We start from the raw sequence: 25,391 nt of genomic DNA, 5'->3' as shown, positions 1-25,391 counted from the left end.
CATGGGGGCACGATTCCCCCTTGCTAGGAGGGTGATATGGGAAAAGCGGTAGAATTTAGACACCAATTTAAAAATGCACATGTACCACAAAATGGCTACTGTCCACCACCTACACGACTCTGGCTGGCTGTTGCTGGGGAAAACCCCAGCCTCGCCATCTGGACAATAGGGCTCCTGTGGCAGGGAGGTGCCAGCACCTCCCCAGACAGGATATGTGGATTGGAACAGGGTGGGTGCACCAAATGTCCTTTCAGAGTTGCACGTAGGCAGCTGCAGAGCCCCAATTCTGCATACACCGCCTGGAACCGGTTCAGGGGCATCCTGCCCCTCGCCCAGGCAGGAAACACACAAAGGGGAGTGGGTGTAGCCACCCTTTCCCGCCTCTACTCTGATTGGTAGGCTCTATTTTGGACCATCCCCTAATCTTGGGGATATATGGGAATAACTTTGCCCTAGAGCCTTAGATTCGTACAGGACTTCACAGAACTGACCTTCGACGAGCTGCTGCCCAGCTGACTGAAGAAATCTCCCTTGGGATAAAGGAGTTATCCCCCTGCTTGGCAGGCACCTAAAAGACTACAAGATACCCGGTTGGAACTTCGTTGCTCTCACGACCTTCGACGCCTTCCAGCAACCTCGAGGTGGGTCTCCAGTGCATCCCAGCGTCCTGTGAGTGTGCCCAGCAAGTCTGAGCACCCTGGACCACGTGGGTGTCGAGATCACCGCATACCCCAAGACACCGGCCACCTCTTGTCCAGCACACGACCCCGACCAGTGGGGAAGTTGTGCTTTGGCCCATTTCTGAGCCAACCATCCAGCAGCATTTGTGCCGACTCTCAGCTCCCTGGCCCGCTCCGGTGGCCCGTGGGAGCCCTTTTACGCACTCCATTTTGCTGCCTTCCGCGGTCCCTTGTCTCTCGACTTGTGGGCCCTGATGGAGGACAATCTTCTTTTCCAAGAGTTCCCCTGGTTGCTCCAGGCCTGCTCTACGCTCCCTGCAAAGGAGAGCACCCTCAGACCTCGTGGGTCTGCACCAGCAGCTGCTTTGTTCATCTTGCGTGGGTTGCGGTTGCCAATGCTTAGTGGATCCAATCGGGACACTAACACCGCAGCGACCCTCAGCCGACGTGGGACAGTCGCCCTCCAGAAGCTGGCCTTCCTTGAAGCCTCCCGGAGCCCGTGACTGCAGAGCCCAGCTGTACCTTCCACACCTGAAGCACCCGACATCCACGAGTTCCTTCCTGTGAGCTCCCTGGTCACTGTGCTGTGACCCAGACTCTGTCCCCTCTGCTTTCAGGTTCACCTTTATCTTCTCTTCAACTTTAATCTTCACGACTTCAACGACGCTTTCAGCTAGCAGCAGTTTGGACTACTTTTCCATAGAAAATCAGCCCGCGACCCGACACCAGAATCGACCTATGCACCCGGCTTCCCTGGGGCAGGTAACAGTGGTACTTCGGTACTTCCGTGGTGGTGGGCTCTCCAAAGCCTTAAGTCTCAAGCCTTAACTTTGTGCTGTTGTTAGAAGTGTCCTTAAACCTTAATTATTCAACCGCGACATTCTCCATAGGCTAACATTGCGATCCCGATAGCAACTTCTCGCACTGCACACACCTCCCGTGGGTCCCCTTCCTCTTAACTGTGGGTGGATTCTGAAGGGGCCAGCGATCCTGAATGCCCTAGGCATTGCCTGTAGAATTGTCGTGGTTCTTATACCACTATTTTAGTATATGGTTTGGTCCCCCCCTGGGGCCCATTGATTTCTGTGCTATTTATTGTGTTTATAAATGCTTGTTTGAAGTGTAACTTTGCCACTAGCCACATAAAGTGACTGTGGGATTCTGTCTAGAATAAATACATATATTTTATATATATATACCTGTGTGGGCTACTCTTTCATTTGGTTATTCAAGAGGTTATTATGGTAAAATAATAAGCTTAACACTCCTTCAAGACTTAGCCTGAAGGCTGCTCTCCACAGCTACCACTAGGATAGCTTTCTTTAAAGGTTGTCTTAAACCTATCATCAATAGGAGTCAAATTGGACTGGTGCAAGGTGTCCCTATAACTAGGAACAGCATATGCCAGGCCAACTTCTCACACCGTAACATATCACAGGTGACAGGCTGCTCTGGAATAGTGTGCTCTGTCACCTCTAAGACAGGTGACTACAGTACAAGGGTATCTTAATGGCAGATTTGTGCTACACAATACCCAACATCATACCAACAGTTGGTCGATGTGTGCGGTCTTCAATTTCTGCGTCTCATTGCATTGTGGCTCACGTAACAGCCCAAAGGAAAACACAGATGTTAACTGCATTTCTGAGACCTTGAAGTTGCCAGGAAAATGTACTGTAGCTTTTAAAAATGCAAAAGACTGCCCTTTTGGGGATATTTACAGTAGAAATTAAAAGAATTGAAAAAATTCAAGAACAGAGAAAGGGGCATGGCAGAAATAGGGCACTAATATCTTTGAAACCCAGAAAATGTGCGTATTCTTTACAATTTAAGGAAGTGGTACTCCGTCACAAAGATGGCAGAAGTCCAGACTGCTACATTACAAGTGCATTATAGCCTATAGAACTTGTCGTACGGCAGAAGGGATAACTATCTTGTTTAACAGATTTATCCATAATTGTTAGACCTGGCACCTTGGCGTGAGTTTCCCTTCCACTTTTTGATGGTGTGCCTCGACTGTTTTGCTGGTGTTGTCCGCTCAGGGCACTGCGCCACAGCTAATCCGTGCCGCAGTGCAAGTGCTCCCTAAGTAAAGTGTACCTGTAATTGATGTTCATGATTGGTTTATTGGATTCACTGTCAGTCCCCAGTAAAGTGCACCAAGGGTGCCAGGGCTTGTGAATGCCAATGCTGCTGGTGGGCTTGCAGCGCTGGTTGCGCCACCCACGGAAGCGGCCTTGTAAAGTGTGTCTAGGGCCTGCCACCGCAGACCCTGTGCGCGGTCCGGGACCGTCGCGCTAACTGCGCAAGTGCCCCCACTTGCCAGTCCCTAAACCTTCCCTTACCTACATATTAGCCACCCCTCTGGTAGGCCCAAGGGCAGGGTGCATTGTAGGCATAAGGTAGGACATGCCCTGTGTGTGTGGCATGTCTTAGTAGTGAATTACAGCCCTTGTCGTTTTTCACTATTGAAGGCTACCTGCTCTCCATAGGCCAGAATGGGCTGCCGGGATCACGCCAACGCTGCGACCCCAGTGGACTCAGAGAGCATGGTAGAAGTGTCAAGTTTAGTATGCCTGAACTCAGGATGATAAAATACGTCTTGTAGTCAAGTCTATTTTAATATCCTGGGTTTGTAAATACTACTTTTAGAAAGTTAGTATTTACTGACCTGACCATCTCAGTCCGCCTCTGATGTGTGTGTGTTCTGCCCAGCAACAGTAAGGAGCAGGGTTGGGGAATCCCCAGAGACAGGTTGGCTGCCAGGTGGTGGGTAGAGAGATTACACCTGGATGGGTGGGAGGAGTACACCTTGACTCTTGAATAGACCTGTGCTCTGCCACCCCAAAGCCGGCGCCACCCCCTGTGGGGCGGCTGATGTCTCTGCCCTGCTGCTGAAAGGAAAGAGCAGAGTCACCATAACAAAGTGCTCCAGAACTGGACTGAGCCAGGCCTAGGCCCCCTGGCGCTAAAGAACAAAAGAATCATGGTATAAAAGTAGGAGCCTGGCTCCTAAGAAATCAGAATCCTGTTTACCACAAAGAACCTCTGCCCGACTAGAAGGAGAAGAAGACGCTGGAGGAGCTGGCCTGCTGCTTGCCTTGCTGAGAAAGGAGAGGAAGAGACTTACTGAAAAGACTTTGCTACTTTGTGCTTGAACATTCTCCAAGGGCTTGATCTGAGCTTGCCCCCTGAACTGAACCCCAGGAACAGTGGGTTCTCTGTGCTTCTTGCTCATCCTCCAATCCGAGCCGTGTGGGCATCCCGCTGGAAAAGAGACTGCGCCCCTCATCGCCCCTCCTAGGGCCGTGACACTCAGGAGCTCGCCTGCCGCAATCCCGTGAGAGCCCCGCTCCGTCCGGAGCCGCTCTCTGTCCCCGGGCCAGGCCGCCTGCGCCCCTGTCACCGCCTGCCATTGGAGTGCGCTGAACGCGCTATCACCCCTCCTGCCGGAAGCCGTCCGACGACTGTGATCTACGCCGGGTCATCCAGCTGCACTGACCGTGCCCTGCGACCCCGCTTCGCTATCCCCGGACATCTCAGGCCGCGCCGCCCCCGCTGTGGAGACCCTCCTGCACCGCCGTGCTAAAGGGTCGCTGGCCGCGCCTGCCTACGTGCCCACACCTGCTGATTGAGGACCCAAGAACACTTCTTAAGCCGAGAGTCGCACCGACCTGTGCCGACTCTCCACATCAGGAAAGAAGTTCCAGTATCGGGCTCGGGGCCCGCAACGCCTTATTTCCCCGTTCGCAGGAGTCGATCTCTGTGAGTACTGGAACTACAAGTAAAGAGACTACAAAGTATCCATTTGAAACTACGAACCCAGAACATTTGCCTGCTGTATAATCTGGTGGCCTAGCGAAAACGTTATTGGTCTTGTGATAAGTCTGTTGAGATATATATACCTTATTTTTACATAAAGGATCGTATTTTTATATATATCCAAGTCTGGTGTCCGTATCTGGGGGGGATTGATGTATTTACTGTGTGTACGATTGTAAGTGCTTAACCAACAACGCCTGAGGAATCGCCTTGGCTGCTCACGCCACGCACCTAGAGGGTGAGCAAGGGTCATTCGCGAGGGGTTATCCTGCGCCCTGACGTGGAGGAGAGGGTTCCTGCTTGACACAAGGGCAACCTTGCGCCAACCAGAGATCCCCGACTCTAACATTGTTGGCAGCGGTTGGGATTTCGGATTTGCACTTGTAATTGGCATACAGTGAATTATTAATCACCAGATAGTGAGAGCAGACCAAATAACGCAACCACAGGTTTTCATTTGTTGAACTTTATTGAGACATCTGCCATTACTGCAACCATGCCTGGCTCACACTCCGCTGGGAGAGCACTCTCTGTGATTTCTGGAATCGATGAGGTGGATTGGGAGAGACTGGAAGGCTACACGATAGAGCAATTGAAAGGCTACAGTGTAAAATTCCGAGTCCCCCATGCTGGATTCAAGAGGAGAACCCAGTACGCCAAGGCGCTGAGAGCCTGGAAGGAGTCACGAGACCCACGGAATGCGGGGGACATCGTTCCACCCGACAACCTTGAGGAGCCCAGCAGAGTCCGGTCGCCAGAGGAGCTGGCAGACAGGGCAGCAGACAGGGCGCATGCAATGGAGATGGCAAAGTTGGCAGGACAAATGGAAATGGAAAAGCAGAAGTTGGCCCTGGAGGCACAACAACGCCAAATGGATCATGATATCAGATTGAAGGAGTTGGAGCTGAAGGCGAAAAGTTTGGACAGCGCTCCTTCTGGTGGCAGCACTCCACCAGCGCAGGTAGAGTCCAAGGTGTACATCCCCAAAGATGTAGTAAAGGAGTATTTTAGAAAGGATGACATAGGGCAGTGGTTTAGAGCCTACGAGGTGGCCATGTCCTCACACCGGGTCCCTGAGAAAGACTGGGGAGCGGGGTTGTGGGGAAGGTTCCTTGCTGAAGGGCGTGACACACTGTTAGATTTACCCTTAGATCTCCAAACCTCATACCCCCATATGAAGGAAGCTTTAATGACCAGGTATGGGTTAACTCCGGAGCTATATAGACAGAGGTTCAGGGAGACCAAGAAGATCCCTGAGAGTACGTATGTGGAATATGTGACCTTTTTCTGCAGAGCGCTGGATGGTTGGGTGAAGGGTAGCAAAGTGAATGATTATCAAGGGCTGCTTGATTTAATTGCATGGGAGCACTTGTCCAGTCAATGTTTTCCTGAGCTACGCCAGCACCTGATTGATAGCAAGCTGTCCAACCCGAGGAAGCTTGCTGAGGAGGCGGACCGCTGGCTCAGCACCAGGGTCCACAAGGGTCAAGTGGGAGACTCCGCCAAAGGTGGGCAGGGTCCCCAGCAGAAGAGTGGGGGGGACAAGGGTAAACAGAAGGGGTTCCAAAAAGGCCCCCAAAGTAATTCCCAAGGGAACCAGCAGAAGGGTTCTCAGCCTCCCCCACCCCCGCAGCAGAACGGGGCCCCGACAGGTAGACCTGTTCCAAAGGGGCCCTTCAATTGTTATAAGTGTGGTGACCCGGGTCACATTGCCTCTGATCCTAAGTGTCGCATGTTTGGTAAGACCGCACCCACTGGTGCTCCCCCCCGGCAAGTAGCTAGTGTTAACTTTGGGGAGGAAGTAGCAGTCCAGGAGGGTGGGGGTCCCGGGCAGATGACCCTAGTCTCGCTAGGAGACAGTGAGATGGTCCCTGTAACCTACCTGCCCTCTAACACTAAGAAATATGGGCAGGTGGTGACCATCAATGGAAAGAAGGTTGAGGCTCTTAGAGATACAGGAGCCAGCGTGACCTCGGTGAGGCAACACCTGGTGTCTCAAGAGCAAATTGTACCCAATGCCTACTGTAGGGTTGTCAATGCTGACAACGTAGAGAGTCGTTGTCCAATGGCTCAAGTTCCCTTTGAGTGGGGGGAGGTCTCTGGTACTCTACAAGTCGCTGTGAGAACTGACATGCCTGTAGACTGTCTGCTAGGGAACGACCTGGAGAGTTCCCCTTGGGAAAAGGTGGAGAAGACCACGCATCTGAGGATGGTGGGTCTACCCGACTGGGCGTGCGTGACCACCCGGTCCATGGCAGCCAGTAGGGGTGTTGAGAGGGTCCTGGAGCCTGAGGGAGAGGTCCAGGAACCGGCCTTAGGGAGAAGGCGCAGGAGGCGCGGGAAACCGGCCCCCGAAGTTCCCACGGCCCAGGAGGAAGTAGACCCTGAGGGGGATGCTCTGGAGCCTACCGGGGAACAGATTGCCGAACTGGGAGATCTGCCTGAGCTGACCCATTGGCAGCAAGAAGGAGGTCCCTCCAGGGAGGAATTCTGCAGGGAGCAGAAAGAATGCCCTTCTCTCGTGGGTATGCGGCAGCAGGCTGCAGACCAGGCCAATGGTGTTCAGGCCAAAACACACTACGTGTACTGGGAGAGTGACCTCCTGTATTCCGAGCCTAAGGCTGCTGAACCTGGGTCAGCCCGTGTGCTGGTGGTACCCCAGAAGTTCAGAACCTTCCTACTGGGGCTGGCTCACGATGTGCCGTTAGCAGGACATTTGGGGATGGACAAGACCTATGACAGGCTTGTCACCCACTTTTACTGGCCCCAAATGCACAAGAATTCCGATTCCTACTGCCGAACCTGTCAGACTTGCCAGGCAAGTGGTAAGAGCGGAGGGAAGCACAAGGCTCCTCTGCAACCTTTCCCTGTGGTCGGTACACCATTCCAACGAGTGGGTATTGACATTGTGGGGCCTCTGGACCCCAAGACAGCCCTGGGCAACAGGTTCATCCTGGTCTTGGTGGACCATGCCACCCGGTACCCTGAAGCCATCCCTCTGAGGACAGTGACGGCCCCCGTGGTGGGACGGGCACTGATGGGAATTTTCTCCCGAGTGGGATTCCCTCTAGAGGTGGTGAGCGACAGGGGGACCAATTTCATATCCACATATATGAAATCCCTGTGGAAGGAGTGTGGGGTAACTTACAAGTTCACCACTCCTTACCACCCCCAAGGAAATGGGTTGGTTGAGAGATTCAACCGAACCCTCAAAGGCATGATCATGGGCCTGGACGGTCCAATGAGGCGTAAGTGGGACGTCCTCTTGCCATGCCTGCTCTTCGCTTACCGCGAGGTGCCACAGAAGTCTCTGGGGTTCAGCCCCTTTGAGCTTCTGTATGGTCACCCGGTAAGAGGACCTCTGAGTTTGGTAAAGGAAGGCTGGGAGCAATCTCCCAGGAAACCTCCCCAGAATGTATATAGTTACATGCTGGCCTTCCGAAACCAGACTCGGCGTTTCAGGCAACTTGCTGAGGCAAATCTGGAAGCCAGCCAGGAGGAGATGAAGCGGTGGTACGACCGGAATGCCACTCTGGTAGAGCTTCAACCTGGACAAAAGGTGTGGGTCTTGGCCCCAGTGGAGCCGTGTGCACTTCAGGATAAGTGGACAGGTCCATTTGAGGTTGTGGAGCGCAAAAGTCCTATCACCTACTTGGTGGACAGGCAGACTCCCAGGAACCCTTTGAGGGTCCTACATGTTAACCGCCTTAAGCCCCACTTAGAGAGGACCGAAGTGGGCATGCTGCTGGCCACTGATGATGGAATGGAAGAGGAGACCAAGCCTCTTCCTGACCTCTTAGTGGCCTCTGAGAAAGATGGGTCAGTGGATGGAGTTAACCTCTCACCCACCCTGACGCCCGAACAACAGGAAGATTGCCGCCACTTGCTGGGACAATTCTCCGACCGATTCTCCCTGGTTCCTGGTGTCACAGATTGGTGCGTCCATGATGTGGACACAGGAGACAGCTTACCTGTAAAGCACAAGGCTTACAGGGTAACTGACAGGGTCAGAGCTTGCATTAAGGAGGAGGTCTCCAAAATGCTTGCGCTAGGGGTGGTCGAGTCCTCCAGCAGTCCTTGGTCCAGCCCCGTGGTCTTGGTCCCAAAGGCTGCTGCGCCGGGAGCCACACCTGAACTCCGGTTCTGTGTGGACTACAGAGGGCTCAATTCAGTAACGAAGACTGACGCGCACCCCATCCCCAGAGCTGATGAGCTCATTGATCGGCAGGGGGCTGCCCGGTTCCTCAGCACGTTTGATTTAACGTCTGGGTACTGGCAGATCGCCTTGACCGATGGGGCCAAAGAGAGGTCAGCATTCTCTACACCAGATGGGCACTTCCAGTTCCGAGTCATGCCATTTGGGATGAAGAATGCCCCTGCCACCTTTCAGAGGTTGGTCAACCAGGTACTGGTTGGGCTGGATGCGTTCAGTGCCGCCTACCTGGATGACATCGCAGTGTTCAGTGCCACCTGGCCCGAACACCTGCGCCACCTCTGGGAAGTGTTGATGGCGCTGCGCCGAGCAGGCCTCACGATCAAGGCAAGCAAGTGCCAGATCGGGCAGGGTTCCGTGGTGTACTTGGGACACCAAGTGGGGAGTGGCAAGGTGGCACCCTTGCAACCCAAAATTGAGACCATCCTGGCTTGGGAACCCCCCAAGACGCAGACCGCAGTGAGGGCCTTCCTGGGGCTCACTGGGTACTACAGGAGGTTTGTCAAGGGCTATGGAACGATCGTTGCCCCCTTGACAGAGCTGACTTCGAAGAAGCAGCCCAGGAACGTGATTTGGACTGACACCTGTCAGAAAGCTTTCGACACCCTGAAGACTGCCATGTGCACGGCGCCCGTGCTCTTGGCCCCTGACTTCTCCAAGGAATTCCTAGTGCAGACAGACGCTTCAGAGCATGGTGTAGGGGCTGTTCTTTCACAGATGACTGAGGAGGGCTGGGACCAACCCGTAGCCTTCATCAGTAGGAGGTTACTTCCACGGGAAAGTAGGTGGAGTGCAATTGAGCGAGAAGCATTCGCTGTGGTCTGGGCGCTGAAGAAGCTAAGACCCTACTTGTTTGGGTCTCACTTCCGGGTTCAGACGGACCACAGGCCCCTCAGATGGTTGATGCAAATGAGGGGTGAAAACCCGAAGCTGTTGAGGTGGTCCATCTCCCTACAGGGTATGGACTTCACGGTGGAACACCGTCCTGGTACAGATCACGCCAACGCTGACGGTCTGTCCAGGTATTTCCGCCTTAGTGACGAGGAACCCCCTGGGCAAGGGTAGTTCTCCCCACATTTCAGCTGGAGGGGACACGTGTTAGACCTGGCACCTTGGCGTGAGTTTCCCTTCCACTTTTTGATGGTGTGCCTCGACTGTTTTGCTGGTGTTGTCCGCTCAGGGCACTGCGCCACGGCTAATCCGTGCCGCAGTGCAAGTGCTCCCTAGGTAAAGTGTACCTGTAATTGATGTTCATGATTGGTTTATTGGATTCACTGTCAGTCCCCAGTAAAGTGCACCAAGGGTGCCAGGGCTTGTGAATGCCAATGCTGCTGGTGGGCTTGCAGCGCTGGTTGCGCCACCCACGGAAGCGGCCTTGTAAAGTGTGTCTAGGGCCTGCCACCGCAGACCCTGTGCGCGGTCCGGGACCGTCGCGCTGACTGCGCAAGTGCCCCCACTTGCCAGTCCCTAAACCTTCCCTTACCTACATATTAGCCACCCCTCTGGTAGGCCCAAGGGCAGGATGCATTGTAGGCATAAGGTAGGACATGCCCTGTGTGTGTGGCATGTCTTAGTAGTGAATTACAGCCCTTGTCGTTTTTCACTATTGAAGGCTACCTGCTCTCCATAGGCCAGAATGGGCTGCCGGGATCACGCCAACGCTGCGACCCCAGTGGACTCAGAGAGCATGGTAGAAGTGTCAAGTTTAGTATGCCTGAACTCAGGATGATAAAATACGTCTTGTAGTCAAGTCTATTTTAATATCCTGGGTTTGTAAATACTACTTTTAGAAAGTTAGTATTTACTGACCTGACCATCTCAGTCCGCCTCTGATGTGTGTGTGTTCTGCCCAGCAACAGTAAGGAGCAGGGTTGGGGAATCCCCAGAGACAGGTTGGCTGCCAGGTGGTGGGTAGAGAGATTACACCTGGATGGGTGGGAGGAGTACACCTTGACTCTTGAATAGACCTGTGCTCTGCCACCCCAAAGCCGGCGCCACCCCCTGTGGGGCGGCTGATGTCTCTGCCCTGCTGCTGAAAGGAAAGAGCAGAGTCACCATAACAAAGTGCTCCAGAACTGGACTGAGCCAGGCCTAGGCCCCCTGGCGCTAAAGAACAAAAGAATCATGGTATAAAAGTAGGAGCCTGGCTCCTAAGAAATCAGAATCCTGTTTACCACAAAGCACCTCTGCCCGACTAGAAGGAGAAGAAGACGCTGGAGGAGCTGGCCTGCTGCTTGCCTTGCTGAGAAAGGAGAGGAAGAGACTTACTGAAAAGACTTTGCTACTTTGTGCTTGAACATTCTCCAAGGGCTTGATCTGAGCTTGCCCCCTGAACTGAACCCCAGGAACAGTGGGTTCTCTGTGCTTCTTGCTCATCCTCCAATCCGAGCCGTGTGGGCATCCCGCTGGAAAAGAGACTGCGCCCCTCATCGCCCCTCCTAGGGCCGTGACACTCAGGAGCTCGCCTGCCGCAATCCCGTGAGAGCCCCGCTCCGTCCGGAGCCGCTCTGTCCCCGGGCCAGGCCGCCTGCGCCCCTGTCACCGCCTGCCATTGGAGTGCGCTGAACGCGCTATCACCCCTCCTGCCGGAAGCCGTCCGACGACTGTGATCTACGCCGGGTCATCCAGCTGCACTGACCGTGCCCTGCGACCCCGCTTCGCTATCCCCGGACATCTCAGGCCGCGCCGCCCCCGCTGTGGAGACCCTCCTGCACCGCCGTGCTAAAGGGTCGCTGGCCGCGCCTGCCTACGTGCCCACACCTGCTGATTGAGGACCCAAGAACACTTCTTAAGCCGAGAGTCGCACCGACCTGTGCCGACTCTCCACATCAGGAAAGAAGTTCCAGTATCGGGCTCGGGGCCCGCAACGCCTTATTTCCCCGTTCGCAGGAGTCGATCTCTGTGAGTACTGGAACTACAAGTAAAGAGACTACAAAGTATCCATTTGAAACTACGAACCCAGAACATTTGCCTGCTGTATAATCTGGTGGCCTAGCGAAAACGTTATTGGTCTTGTGATAAGTCTGTTGAGATATATATACCTTATTTTTACATAAAGGATCGTATTTTTATATATATCCAAGTCTGGTGTCCGTATCTGGGGGGGATTGATGTATTTACTGTGTGTACGATTGTAAGTGCTTAACCAACAACGCCTGAGGAATCGCCTTGGCTGCTCACGCCACGCACCTAGAGGGTGAGCAAGGGTCATTCGCGAGGGGTTATCCTGCGCCCTGACGTGGAGGAGAGGGTTCCTGCTTGACACAAGGGCAACCTTGCGCCAACCAGAGATCCCCGACTCTAACAATAATGTTTTAGCGGATTATCCCCCCAAGCCAAAATCTAAATAAAGCCCTAAATTGAATCCATCAGTGTTCTAACATATCTGCAAAGGAGCAGAAAGGGCAAGTCTGGTGAACTTTAATCACTTCTTACACAACTGTCAGCTGCATGGTCTGCACACATTTCTATCATTTAATACATTAACATAACACACTTACACTCTGTTGGGCTACAAAACTCGGGAGCTGTTCCGCTGTCGGTCACGTCCACCTTTGGATCTCATCTGCTCTTGAACTGAACCTGCCTGAAAATCAGAGCCATAGAAATACAAGATTTAGACCATAGCTGTATCCAGAACAAAACCATCAATACATGTGTGTGTAACTATTTTCTGGAGCACTAGAGTGGAGTTATTCCCTGTGCTAAGAATGATATGGAGGCTTCGATATCCCACCATGGACTAGCCTCCACCTTGGAGGCCTGAGTAGGAACCCGCATTACTCTGTCAGCATCCCTGCATTCATCAACAAGTGGGCACACAAACAAAGCACATTGGGGCAAAGGAATAAGCAATCTGCAAATATTGTCCATCTCAGACATCGCGAAAAATACATGAACGCTTTCCTCCCTGTCTCGGCCTCCTGTTTTGTATGGCAGTTAGATGCCACCGTGAGTTGGCTTCACAAAGCTGAGTCGGTGGGCATGCAAACATGTCGCAGTCAATTGTGCAAACTGCATCAAAGGGTACATACCAGCACAATCAGAGGATATGCGCACTGGGCTAGTTGGATGTGCTCCTAGTCACCCCCATGGACCAGGAACACTAACTCCTTGGAACACTTCAATCTTACAGGTGAGTTAACTGGGGAGGGCTGGGTAAACTTCTGGTTGAGAGCAGGTGTTAGTTTGCGAGTCTGTCGCCGAGTGCCATGGCTCATGACTGGTAGGACAGAATCTGGGAATTAAATTCCTTTGAAGCACCTACCCTGACGATTGGTCTACCTGGTGCGTGCACTACATGAGCACTATCAATCACTGGTGGGGCTTCACTCTTTTAAGGATTGTACAAGTTACTCTTCTACAAGTTGTCCTTACAGCCCACTTCACAAAGTCATAAGATGCCCCCAGGCACAGCAGATGCACCAGAAAACAGCTTACAGAGCAAGAGATAAAGTTATGGGAGCCTGAGGTGTGCCACCCCAAACTCCAAGTTTCCAAAGGACCACTGGCTCTCACATCTTAGTACTTTTCGTCTGGTCTACACAAAGGCACAAATTAGGAGGAGGCTGTGGGCAGATTTATGTGGAGGAAGGACAGGATATATATAGACTGCAAGTCAAGTTAGCCGTGTCACTCTTCTACTGGTAATGTCTGTGTCAAATTGCTTCCTCTACACTCAGAGAAGATTGAAAAACAGTCAGGTTGTAAGGACAGCAAAGAAATCTGGAGACTACCCCCAGGATAGCAGCAGAATACATTCAACACAGCTTGACCTATCTAAGCATCAGCTTCCAGGCCGGCATCCATATCATAATGACAAAAAGCATATGGTAGGCTTGAGGAGATACATGACGTTGTTGCAAAGCCTGCAATGAAAGTACTGTGTACAACTCGTGACATATGGCCAATTAAACGCGGCTTGTGTGTCGGCAGCTACGAACAGACTTCCTTAGATTGCTGGCATCTACACTAAGCATTAGTGTATGTACATATGGTGAGTAGTTGTAACGAGAAATATGAAAGCAGAGGTGCCAAGAAGCTGCATAAAATGAATCACTCTTCGCTTTTTATCCAGTAGAACTCTGCACGCTTGGCCTTTTAGGTCCAAATTTCTAATGGGCCTGAGTAACTCCACAATGCAACAGTTAATTATGAAAAACATCATGGTAGAAGAGTGCCAGATCAGGGCCTCTTTTGCTACGACATTCACAGCCAGATTCACTTCAAGGAACATCGTACTGCAGCCACTAGAAGGTCTATGTACGTTTATCACAGATGTGGTCTGTTCTATCAAATGCAGACACTATATGCACACAGTACTGCTGCATATCCATGAGGGACATACAGGGGTGTGGAATTTAGTAAAATATCTGCTTGTCCATTGGGCAGGTTGGTTCATAAATCTACTTGTCCTGTAACAAAATCCACTTATCCCTTTTGTGCCATGTAATGCAACGACAAATCATGGCAGCAATCTCATTATTTAAGAGCGCTGATATAGTCTCTGATTATGCCAGGGCTCATACCATAGTAGGGTTTGAATACTAGCCATTCCCTTATGTTCCCACGTTCCCGCAGTTCTACATACTGGGGCTGAAGGTAGCATTAAGGAATAGTTCCAGGGTTGGAATGTCCTATTGAGTCTGTGCAAACCTACTACATGGCATGTTTTAAGGGTTTTCACCAACACTTCTCTAATATTTTCCCATACTGAGAAAGGTTGGAACTTCACTCCTGACAATGCCAGATGTGAAACTTCTTCCAGGGTTGGTAAAAAAGTGGTTGGAGGGAAAGGGAACTTGCAAACACTCAGATTCGCGCATGAGCAAATCTACACCTGCATATTTGCTCATGCTAAAACACAGCCACAAATATTTTCCAAGAGTACTATTTCTTGGCCTACTTCAGTAAATTCTTTGGAATCCACGTATGTCTGCAATTAATGCAAGGCCATATACAACGGGTGCACTTTTGAGACTTTAATAATTGGGCAGCTTATAATGTCTAGCATTAACTATGACCATATGTGTTTATGAAAGTGCTGTCTGTCTGTCTCTCGGTCTATCAGCAGGCTTCACTGTCAGCGACAAACTTCTGCTCTTTCACAAGGAGCATATTGGCACACAAAGTAGTTTTGTTCAGTGCCAAAAACTACTGTGGGAATATGTGCTTTTTGAGACCAAAAACTTTTTTTGCTTTTGCCAATGTTTATTATAATGGTGAGGGCCCAGCAGCACCCACACCAATAAGGTTTTACAAACACCATGCCGAAACACATTGACAAAACCAAAAGGCTGACCACCAATTTCAGACCTGCCTGCTTTGCCAAGGCTTGTTTATTTTTTAGGTTTCCCATAATCTTATTGAAACCAGTGACACTGATTTTCCATTTTGAACATTTTTGGGAAATACTAGCATCCATCAACACATTTTAACAAATGATGCTGCAAAGAAATGTTACATACAATTTTACAGTAGTTTAGCTTACTATTTCCTACTTGCATTTCTTGGTGAACAGTCTCTTTTGAAAGCAAAGACTCATCAATCTTGCTTTGAAGCTTCTGCAAATATTTGCATCTAATCGGAGAGCATTCTGGGAGCATTATACATAGCCTCATATTGCTAATATTTGAAAACGTGTGTACAAATTCTTATACTGGAACCACTGTCAGTAGTGCAGTCCGAGCTTACATTTACTTAGAGCGCCCACCCTAATAATAAAGAATTTACATTAATGAACCATTAATACAAGTTTGAACAGCATTAACAAATGGTCACAAATATTACCTTAACTGCAGACATTGCCCTTCCCTGATCCATAATGTGTTACTGTAACATGGCAGCCAAAGGCTTTGTGCTGTAGGGGGTTGGGCCGACTTGTCTCAAGGACAAAATACACATTACAACTTGTTGCCCTTGACCCCAAACAACATGTCCTGGGCATCGGGCTATAGGAATTCCACATCCCTGACATACTATGCAATGATGCACATTGCAGAAATCCAGATAACCTTTCAATACTTTGTGACTACCACGCTTGCTCATATTTGCAAATATGCCTCTACAATTGGTGTGAGACACGACTACTAGGCCCTGGAAGTTCAATCTTTAATCTCGTTCACTAGCAATGAAGAGTAATTTAAATCGAGCACTTAACACTGGCTGATGTGAACGGAGTTTCTAAACTGACATGTCATTGCAGCAAAGCGATCATGTTCTACCCTATCCTCAAAAGTGTTCCCACTCCTAACCCATGCAGAAAAGGTCTGCTGGTACAGTACCATGCGAAGGCCGTCGTTGGCTGCCATATCTCCCGACCCTATGTGCGTCAGGTGCACAAAGTTCATGGGCTCCCCAATCATCGTCCGATCGATCCGCCGCCTCTTCTTTTTCTGCAAGAAAGCAGACACAGGTCTGGTGAGACTAGATCCTGCCCAACATGCAAAAAACACATATATAGCAAAAGAGGAATGACGAGCAATTCCGTGTACCACTCACAAGGTTTATGGTGTAAAGGTTTGCATAGGACAACCATACTCGAAGGGTAAAATCAGTACAATGGACCCATATTATTTTAGCTGGTATGAGTGAGGATCATACCAGCACTTGACGGTTGACTCATAAGAAAGCATTTAAACAGGCTATTTCTGTCCTGCTCAGTCTTGAAATCAGTGATCCCATAAGCTTTCTTTGGGTGACTGCTCCTGAGCCAACCATAGTGGAGGCACCCTGTGAGGAGATCACCGAATGTTGGGATGGTGCTAGATAAAAGGAGGTGTTTGGTGCACTGGAGTAGCAATGAGAATGTGGATGGAGTTCCTGCTTGCGACCATGGAGGAGTACAGGCCAGGTACTTAATCAGTTTTTCTCAGGACTGCCATTGTTAAGTTCCCCACAAGTACCGCTTACTTTACTACACAGCACCAATCCCGGGAGGTCCTCTTCCTCCAACTGCACAGGTTGACAGTTGAGCTGAATCCCTATCTCAATGCAATCTGCATGTTGCAAGGTGGATCTTGTGGTCAAGAGAACCGAAATGACTTCTCAGGATCTCACATTAGCAGAAATGTTGTTATGAAGGCCACCGACTAATGTGGGCAGGGAAAGAGCAGGAAGGAAGGAGTAAATGGCTGCTGGTTGACCAGGAATCTGCAAGAGGATGTGTGCCGATTAGTATTACAGAAAGTAGAAAAAGTGCTGGTCTGTTAGAAAAGTTAACTGACAAAAAGGATGGGGTTTTCAGCTCAAACGAGAAATTCCTACACTGCGCTTTCTGATCGAAACCACGCAAAGAAGTGTTTACAAACTATTTTCTGATGGGCGTCAATCCAGGCGATGTCCGTACGACTCATTGGGATGTCAGATGTCAGCCAATAATGCACCTTACAGAAGTCTTTATTTTTGGTATCTTTATCTTGACTTTAAATTATTTACACAAATTCCCTCTCTTCACGTGGGAGGCAGGGGCATCAGAAGTGAATATAGCACAGCTTCTGACTACAAACCTATTCTTATGGGTAAGTAACTGGTTTCTTTTGCAGCATTACCGTCTTCTAGATTCACAAGCTGTGCATAGCTTACTTAGAGGTATTGCTTCCCCAGTGGAGGAGGATGTGAGGGTGGAGTGAAACTAAACAAATATTTCAGTACCGATTTTCCAAATACTGTTTCTTTGTGTCTCTATATCAACACTACAAAATAGGTTTAGTGAGTATGTTTAGATGAAAGACTACGTTGCTGCCATGCATATTGCTTCTAAAGATTCACTGGAGCAAAAATGTGCATTTGCCTCACTTTCTAGAGTTATGTCAACTTATAGGAGGGCTTAATAGTTTGTACTAAGCACCTGGTAATGGTTCCCTTTTGTGACCACTGTTCCTAAGGTTAGTGGTGCAAATGTCAGAAAGAATTGTTTAGATTTTTGGGTGCCATTTTTTTTGTATAGAAAATCATTTTTGCTCTTCTTACATTCATCATATTGCTCTTTCTGCTGCATTTTTTCTTTTAAAACAGAATTTTGATTTTCAGAAGACATATTGAAACATCTCACAAAGTTTATTGGGATTGCGCACGAGTCTCATCTTACATCGCAATGTAGTTAAACATAGTAACCTCAGGATGTCCAGCTGCAAACAATCATCAGTCCCGCTAACGAGCAAGGATATAAGTGTTCATCCTAGCCCCAGGCTGATCTTCAGCCCTTTGTCCTTTACGGATTTGCAATGCACGCTATCTATTAGTTATGGATCTCCTAGAGGTTCTTTCCCTCAAGCAAAGCCCCAACAGAGTTCCCTCCCACTCCACCCACCTCCAAACGTCCACCCTCCCCACCCCCCCAGGCATGCCACTGTATTATCAAATCCTCCTCATGTAGGTGTTGGTCAATCCAACAGTAAACAGTATGTTCTATTTCATTGAACCCGCCCTACTGGCGAAGGTGTGTGGGATGCTTACTATACCGGTCAGTCCTATTATGCGGTCAGCAGTCAGGGACACTAGATGTGTCAAGAGATCAATCTCCCGCAGTAGGGTCCTCCAACGTCAGGGTTTACATCTTCATCAGCAGTCGGTTGTTGCAGTAGGTCCACTAATACCACCCATGCCCTCGCTGCCTCCAACGTCTTTTCGTTGCCGGTTCTTTGGGCCATTTGCAGTCTGAAGGTTCCTTCGCATTCTGCCCACTTCACAAGCTCCCTCGTCCATCTTGGCACGCTAGGGCCATTTTTCGGCTTCCAATGGCTAGTGGTTTCTCTTTTAGTCAACATCAACCCCAAGTCTACGAACTTGCTGGTGACCTTATTCCTGGCAGCGTGAGGGAACCAATGTAGCAAGCAAAATCCTGGAGTCAGTGCTACTGCTCACTCAGTCGTGCTCGCCAACCCAGCAGTCACCCCTCTCCAGAACCCTCCCAGACGTGGGCAATCCCAGAGCATGTGTAAAAAAACCCTGCACCCTTCAAGTTACACCTCCGGGAGGCGGTCGAGGCCCCAAATATTCGTTAATCTTACTCGGGGTTTGATATGCCCTATGTAATACATGGAAGTGAATCAGATGGAACCGCGCATTTCTAGTACTCTTCCAGGCCTTTTAACAAGTTCTCCCCATGGTTTCTCATCAATAGCCTCACCCAAGTCCCCCCCCCCCCCCCCCATTTGATACCCAAGTCTGTCAGTGGTTGGCGTATCTCCTATGCTAGGCGTCTATATAGGCAAGTGTCCGCCTTAAAAGTTCCAGCAGCTATCACTATACATTGACGAACCATGGAAGTCTGGGGTTCCACTATCCCCTCCTGCCAATGCTTTCTGCTGCATGTGTTGGCTTTTGAGAAAAAAGAGATGGCAACTGTGTAATTTGATTAACATGACATCATGGAACTACTTTCGGTTAAAATTTTATTTGTATTCTCATAATAACCACGTCTTTTAAGACAGAAGTATGGCTTCTGAAAAATGAGTGCCTGCATCTAGCTCACATTCTTAAAGCGACAATAGAAATGAAAAATGCCGTTTTAATGCTAGCTGCTTTAATGAAGCTCTGTGAACCTTCTCAAAAGACGACTTTATCAGTCCTGCTAACACTAGATTTAGATTCTATTGTGAGGTAGGTAGAACACCTGAGGGTACGCTTTGTTTCCTCTAAGAATCTTTTGATAAGTGGATTGGGAAAAAGATTTTGTTTATTAATACTTTTAATAGAAGGAGCAATTGGCAATAGATGTCCCTTAAAGAGGCATAGCTAAGTATACAGCCTATCTCACCAGTATAGCTTGATCTGTGAAACCCTGCTCCACATCCTAGACTCTGATTAAATACTTTCCCTACCTTCACTGTATATGTCGCTTTGCTTTGGAATTGCGATCACATTACCTTGCACCATCTGCATAAGATGTGAACCCCATATCTAATATGTCCATTTGGATGTCACTATAATTAGTACCATGTTGGAAACCTTGAATTTCTTTAGAATTAGTGGAATCATTCATATCGACTAAAACGCGCGAGGAAATATTCGTACCAACTTATTGACAATGAACTCCCCTCAAACATAGGGCAGCAATGCCGGGATCTAAAGCTTTTGCATTCTCTATTCTCTATTCTCTGTTTCTTCCAACAGATGTCCGCCAGTGAAAAGAAAGCATATGACCAACGCACTGTATCAATTCCCAAGCGTGCCATATGCCTGCTTGTCTGCTTAGTTAATCTGCAAGAGCGTTTTCTAGTCCTTGTAAATTATTTGCTACAATTAAGGCACTCTTTACAATCACCAACCTCCAAATCTGTTGTGTTCATTTTGACATTGGGTTTGGGACTGTATCTCTGTTGAGGTAGAATAACAGTTTTGTTGTGTCATTATTTCCACCCTCTTGAAGAGAAGTTGACTTTGCGAAGCCTATAGAGCTGGAAAGATCATCTTCACTGGTTCTAGCCTGGAGCTGAGACTCCTTATTATGAGGCGTCCATGTGTAAACACAATCCCATGGATGATGCATCTGTTGGTAGGACGGCTAGCGTTACAAATGAGCTTTCTGTTAACATACTTTTCCTTTACCACCTTTTTAATCATGTGCTGACCGCTTGATAGAACCACTATATCCTCTCACTTCCAACAACGTCTGACCACTGTTCAACCGCTGCTGTATTGGTCTCATACTCAGCTTTGCATTTGGAATGAAATGCATGCATGAGGCCATCATACCCAACAACCTGCGGACTGTCCTCACCGTTGGACTCAGATGTCTGTTAAAAGCAACTCTGATCCTGCAATGATTGCACCGTTATTATTTGCTTGGAAATCACCTATACGTTGTCTACTTCTGCCCCCAGGAATGCCACTCTTGTCCCTGTAATGGGGAGGGGGGGGGGGGGGGGGGGAGGAGTATTTTTATCAAGTTTGTTGTGAATAACAACTGAGACAGTAGGTTCAATTGTTATTATTGGAATGTGTTCCATTTCACCAGCCGGTCGTTGAGGAAACGTTGCACATGAAGGGCTTGCCTACTCCACCGCTGCTCGAGTTTTGGGAAACACTCTTGGCACAGGCTTTATATCAAATAATACCTTTAATGGGTAATGCCGGGTCACAAACTTGAGATGTCCAGTGTCCTGGTTGCATGGGGGAAATGAAAGCATGAGTCTTTTAACTCTACTATGCCTATGAAATTGTGTTGCTACAACGTTTGTATAACCTCGTGAATTGTTGTCTATCAGAACCTTTGTATTTTGATAACTTTGGGTCGCAATATTAAATCTTGTTTTGGTATTCGAAAGCACACAATACATTGCTAGGTCTATCAGCTGCAGCAGTACGTTCTCTGTTGCATCGCTTTTACCCACGGATGACGTTTATGATAGGCCGGTGCCGAGCGAGATTTCACCCTCCCAAAAGGTGAGAATGCTGTAGAGTCTTCTGCTCCATTATTGTCCTGCAGCCACTCGAATGCTTGAAGTGGTTATACCTAGGTATTCTGTCCACCCCAGGAATATGTACTCAACAAAAGGGTTTGTGGATTGAAATCTCAATGGTATGCTTTTGGTTGAGGGACAGACTAATTATTCAAATCTCAGAGTTATATAAAATCTAGCAGAATTGGGAGTAACAAGGTCAACGTGTTTTTATAAACCGTATATGAATAAAGCGAGTCTAAGAGTTTACCATTAAATAGAAGGCTAAAGATCCATTTATGGAGTGGATAATGTTTCATGTATGCCCAACTACAGGTGTCCAGTCAGACAGATGCACATTTTTATCAATGGGTGACAGGATTTAAAAAGGGTTATTTCATGAGTATTTGTGCCTGCTCCGCTTTGCAAACATCAATGAAGAGTGAATATGTGCATGGAACATGTAAAGCGCTCAGATACCTTTGGGTCTAGCTACGGTTATATAAAACTCAAAATAATAATAATGTCTACTAGACTTTTTACATATGTTGTGAACATTTACTGTTGTAAAGCGCTCTTACTCAGATGCTCTGTATAGACTTGTTATATTTGATGTGAACAATTACTGTTATAAAGCGCTCCGATACCTTTTGGTCTAAGCTAGCGCTATATAAAACTCTCAAATAAATAGAATGCAAAAGGAGACCCCAAATATGTACCACCCACAATGCACCGCGATAAACTATTGAGAACTTTAAGGTGCTCATAGTAACATCTTTAGAAATAGAGCCAATAACCACGAAATGAAAACAAGAAAAAAAATCTACAACCTCTAGAACAGGGATTTGTTGCTACAAACCAATCACTGCCAAAGACGTTTGACTCCCACCCAAGCAGTCAACCAGAGCTCAAGACATAACCTCACTGAAAGAGAATCTGGGAGTACTGCTTGTAGGCATACATGGAAACTATTCATGCACTATCGCAATATTTAGCATTTACATTCGAGAATAAAAGGAACAGTTTCCAATCAGGCTCAGACTCCACTCCAGCGTGGTGTGTCAAGCCCTCCCCTAAAAGTAAAACATTTTTTAAAAAAACACCGTGTACCTAATCCAAACATGTGAAATAGTAACCTATTCTAAAAACGATTACAGTCCGAGGTGCTTAAAATAAACAATATAAAAAACGTAATACATTAATACATCTCCAAGCAGCCATTTTTTCATGCGTTTTTTTTAAAGCACCTGGATGACAATTTTATTATTGATATTCTTTTGACATATTGGCGATTTAGGGCCACCACAGGAAAACAAATAGGGTGGTAATTTATAGGAAATTGACTAGACAGCTGTTATTGGAAGAATTTTACATATCCTTGGTTTCCCCAAAGAGGGTTCTGAGTTGCCCCAGAAGTGGCGAGGTGGCCATTTTTATTTTTAGAAGGATTTGAAACCATTTGAGTTTCATATTCATTTCTTTAGGGTGAATGAGCACCAGCTCAGGTTTTCCTTGAACAGTTCATAATCTGAGAGTGAAATCCATGGCCTGTTCTGGTTTCTTTAGCTGAAAAGAGCCGAAAGGAGTAAGATCTTGTAGCATCCAGGTGCTGACAAGGCCAAAACCTATTCTATTTGAAATGGAAAAGTACAGTGACCTTTCATCAAACGGGGGAGCGCCAGTCGGGGATTTGGCTACAAAAGTTCAAGATGATAACTCATGGTCCTAGGCCCTGAGAGTTCTGTGCTCTGGCTCAGTGTTTCTGCCGCATGACTAGTTCTGCGAATGGACAGATCCATAACATGAGAATGGAGATGCGGACTTTACTGGGTGACTGCCTCGGCTTGACCATCTCTGCAAACCAATACCCGGCTCCAGAAGATCCCAAGGGGATGGAATCAGTGCTGGTGATCATACACTTCAGAGCCGTGTAGTGGGATTGGACTTTGGAGTCTCACCGGCAGCAGTTTCTTTGGTACAGTCCGATATTCTATATGTGCTTCACCTCTGGGTTCCTTTTGCTGTAACGGTTGTGTGTGGGGGAGGCTTGAACTGCTAATGCACATGCTCTACTAGTTCAGTGACAGAAATTTGCACCTCTTTCGGCTGCACTAATCGTGCCAGTGAGAAGCTTGCCTACACTCCAGATGTATGCAGCGCTGTAAAGTTATCCCTCAACCCCGTTGTGGGTTAGTTTGTCCATTCCATCTTTCTTTTGGTTTTCCCTAGTACCTTGTCATAATGTTTAGCTCCTGTGGAAATTGATGCTCACACCACTGCAAAACTGGGCTATCCCTGACTGTTGAAACTGTTCCGCATGCGCGAGTCAGGCATGCACTGCTACAGCTTGTAACATACATATACACACACACACACACACACACACACACACACACACACACACAGCCTGTGTGAAAGATGCTTGACCGATGTGTTTGTGTTCAGTCGGGGTGTCTCTGTGTGCACGTCTTCCAAGTGCCAAGGGTCTGTTACTGGATCCCTGAGAAAACCTTTTCAGTTATAAGGGCCAAATTGACTGGTAGTGTTAATCCCTGTGTTTAATGAATCACCAAAACTGTCTGTAGACCAGCATTTGTCAACAATTTCAAACCAGCGTTGGCAAAGCCAATAGGTCTGGGTTTAATGTGCTAATGCAGGCAGCATTGGTGTACTAGCAGGAGACTCCGGAGAGGGAGCAAAAAGAGGACAGTAGCTGCAAAGTGATCTGTCATGCAGTTTCAACGCACGGACTAGAGTGGAGGCCGAAGGATGTACCCGAAAAAGCCAGTAACATTAGATGAAAGATAAAGGCTGCACTGGGCTGAGCCATGACGACATTAAAATGTCTTAAGCAATTGGATGAGAGAGACTGACCGAGTGAAGCGAATGGCTGAAAGGAGGCGGATCCAAAGGCCTTTTTACCCGTTTTGTTAGCAGAAGGGTGGTTTCATAGCGGTCACTACCCAGACCCAGAAAAGGCATGGTATGTAATAGCACCTTCCTAACCCTCCTCCCCGCCCCAGTACCACCACAGACCTGTTTAGGAAGTGAACCCTTCCAAAACAAGGCTGAAAAGTCATAAAGGTGCCAACAGTGGAAGAAAACGTGGCATCTTACTAGCCCAGCGTTCCTTCTGCCCATAAACTCACCGAAGCGCCAGCAGCGTTTTGATGTACAGCACGGGCACACAGCTCCCTCAGTGTCTAGAGGCACTTCAGGCCTAACAGCGCCAGCAGCGTTTAGATGCACTGTGGGTTCACATAGCGCCTGCAGTGTTTAGATGTAGCGCAGGGACACACAGCGTACTCCGTGTTTAGGTGCACTGCAGTGTCACAGCACCTGCAGTGTTTAGATGCACCGTGGGTTGACATAGCGCCTGCAGTGCTTAAATGCACCGTGGGTTCACACAGCGCCTGCAGTGCTTAAATGCACCGCAGGGTCACACAGCGCCTGCAGTGTTCAGATGCACTGTAGGGTCACACAGCGCCTGCAGTGTTCAGATGCACTGTAGGGTCACACAGCGCCTGCAGTGTTCAGATGCACCGCAGGGTCACACAGCGCCTGCAGTGCTTAAATGCAGCAGTGCTTAAAAGCGCCGCAGGGTCACACAGCGCCTGCAGTGCTTAAATGCAGCAGTGCTTAAATGCACCGCAGGGTCACACGGCACCTGCAGTGCTTAAATGCACCTTAGAGATGCACTGTGGGTTCTCTGTTGAGTATGGAGTAGTAAGCTTTCATACCTCCTAAGCAGAGTGCGGTGCCCTGCTCCCTTTTAAACCTAGTTCTAACGATTTGCACCTTTGCCCTATACTTTTTACTTGAAAAAATGTCTTGAATTTACAAAATGCAGAACAAGCAGGACCTACTTCAATGCGGTCGGATAACTAGTTCGTAAGAGCCCCTATCCCGCATGTTTCGCAAGTGTCCCAACTTCCTCATAGTGAATCTTTTCAGTTTGCACATTCACACGCTCTCGGGTGTGCCACAATGTTCCACGGCGGGGCCCATAAACTCCTGCAGCCCCTTAGAACAGAAGCAGGCCCTTGTTTGGCAGAAGCTGTATTAGAGGTCTTTTATTAAATAAGTTTTACTACGTGCTTCGGCAGACCAGCCCTCGTCTTCAGCAACGCCCGGGCTCGCGTTTTTCAAACAACTTGCTCTGGGCCTGCTTCGGCCGGATGTTTTGCAAGAACTGGGCCTCGAGAGCTTTAAAAAGCAACCGGGTTTGTTTAGAACTTAAGGCATTGGTAGGAGCACACAGACTTTCCTATATAATACAGGTGTAACTCCGAG

At 48.6% G+C, this 25,391-nt stretch overlaps 1 protein-coding gene across 2 annotated transcripts in view; it reads right to left on the bottom strand.

The window, feature by feature from the left end:
* CDC42SE1 (CDC42 small effector 1) overlaps window positions 1-25,391 on the bottom strand; it is a 127,751-nt gene that overhangs the window by 9,747 nt on the left and 92,613 nt on the right. For both annotated transcript variants that reach the window (XM_085638565.1, XM_085638566.1), the window contains exons 3-4: window positions 15,999-16,109; window positions 12,216-12,301 (exon numbers count right to left, since the gene is read on the bottom strand). In XM_085638565.1, the coding sequence (XP_085494691.1) occupies window positions 12,227-12,301; window positions 15,999-16,109 (186 nt within the window). In that variant the 3' untranslated portion in view covers window positions 12,216-12,226. The remainder of the gene's footprint in view (window positions 1-12,215; window positions 12,302-15,998; window positions 16,110-25,391) is intronic.

The sequence above is a fragment of the Triturus cristatus genome, chromosome 12 (assembly GCF_964204655.1).
Source record: "Triturus cristatus chromosome 12, aTriCri1.1, whole genome shotgun sequence".
Lineage (NCBI taxonomy): Eukaryota > Metazoa > Chordata > Amphibia > Caudata > Salamandridae > Triturus > Triturus cristatus.
The sequence above is the reverse complement of the archived record's forward strand: the minus strand, read 5'-3'. Positions and strand labels throughout refer to the sequence as shown.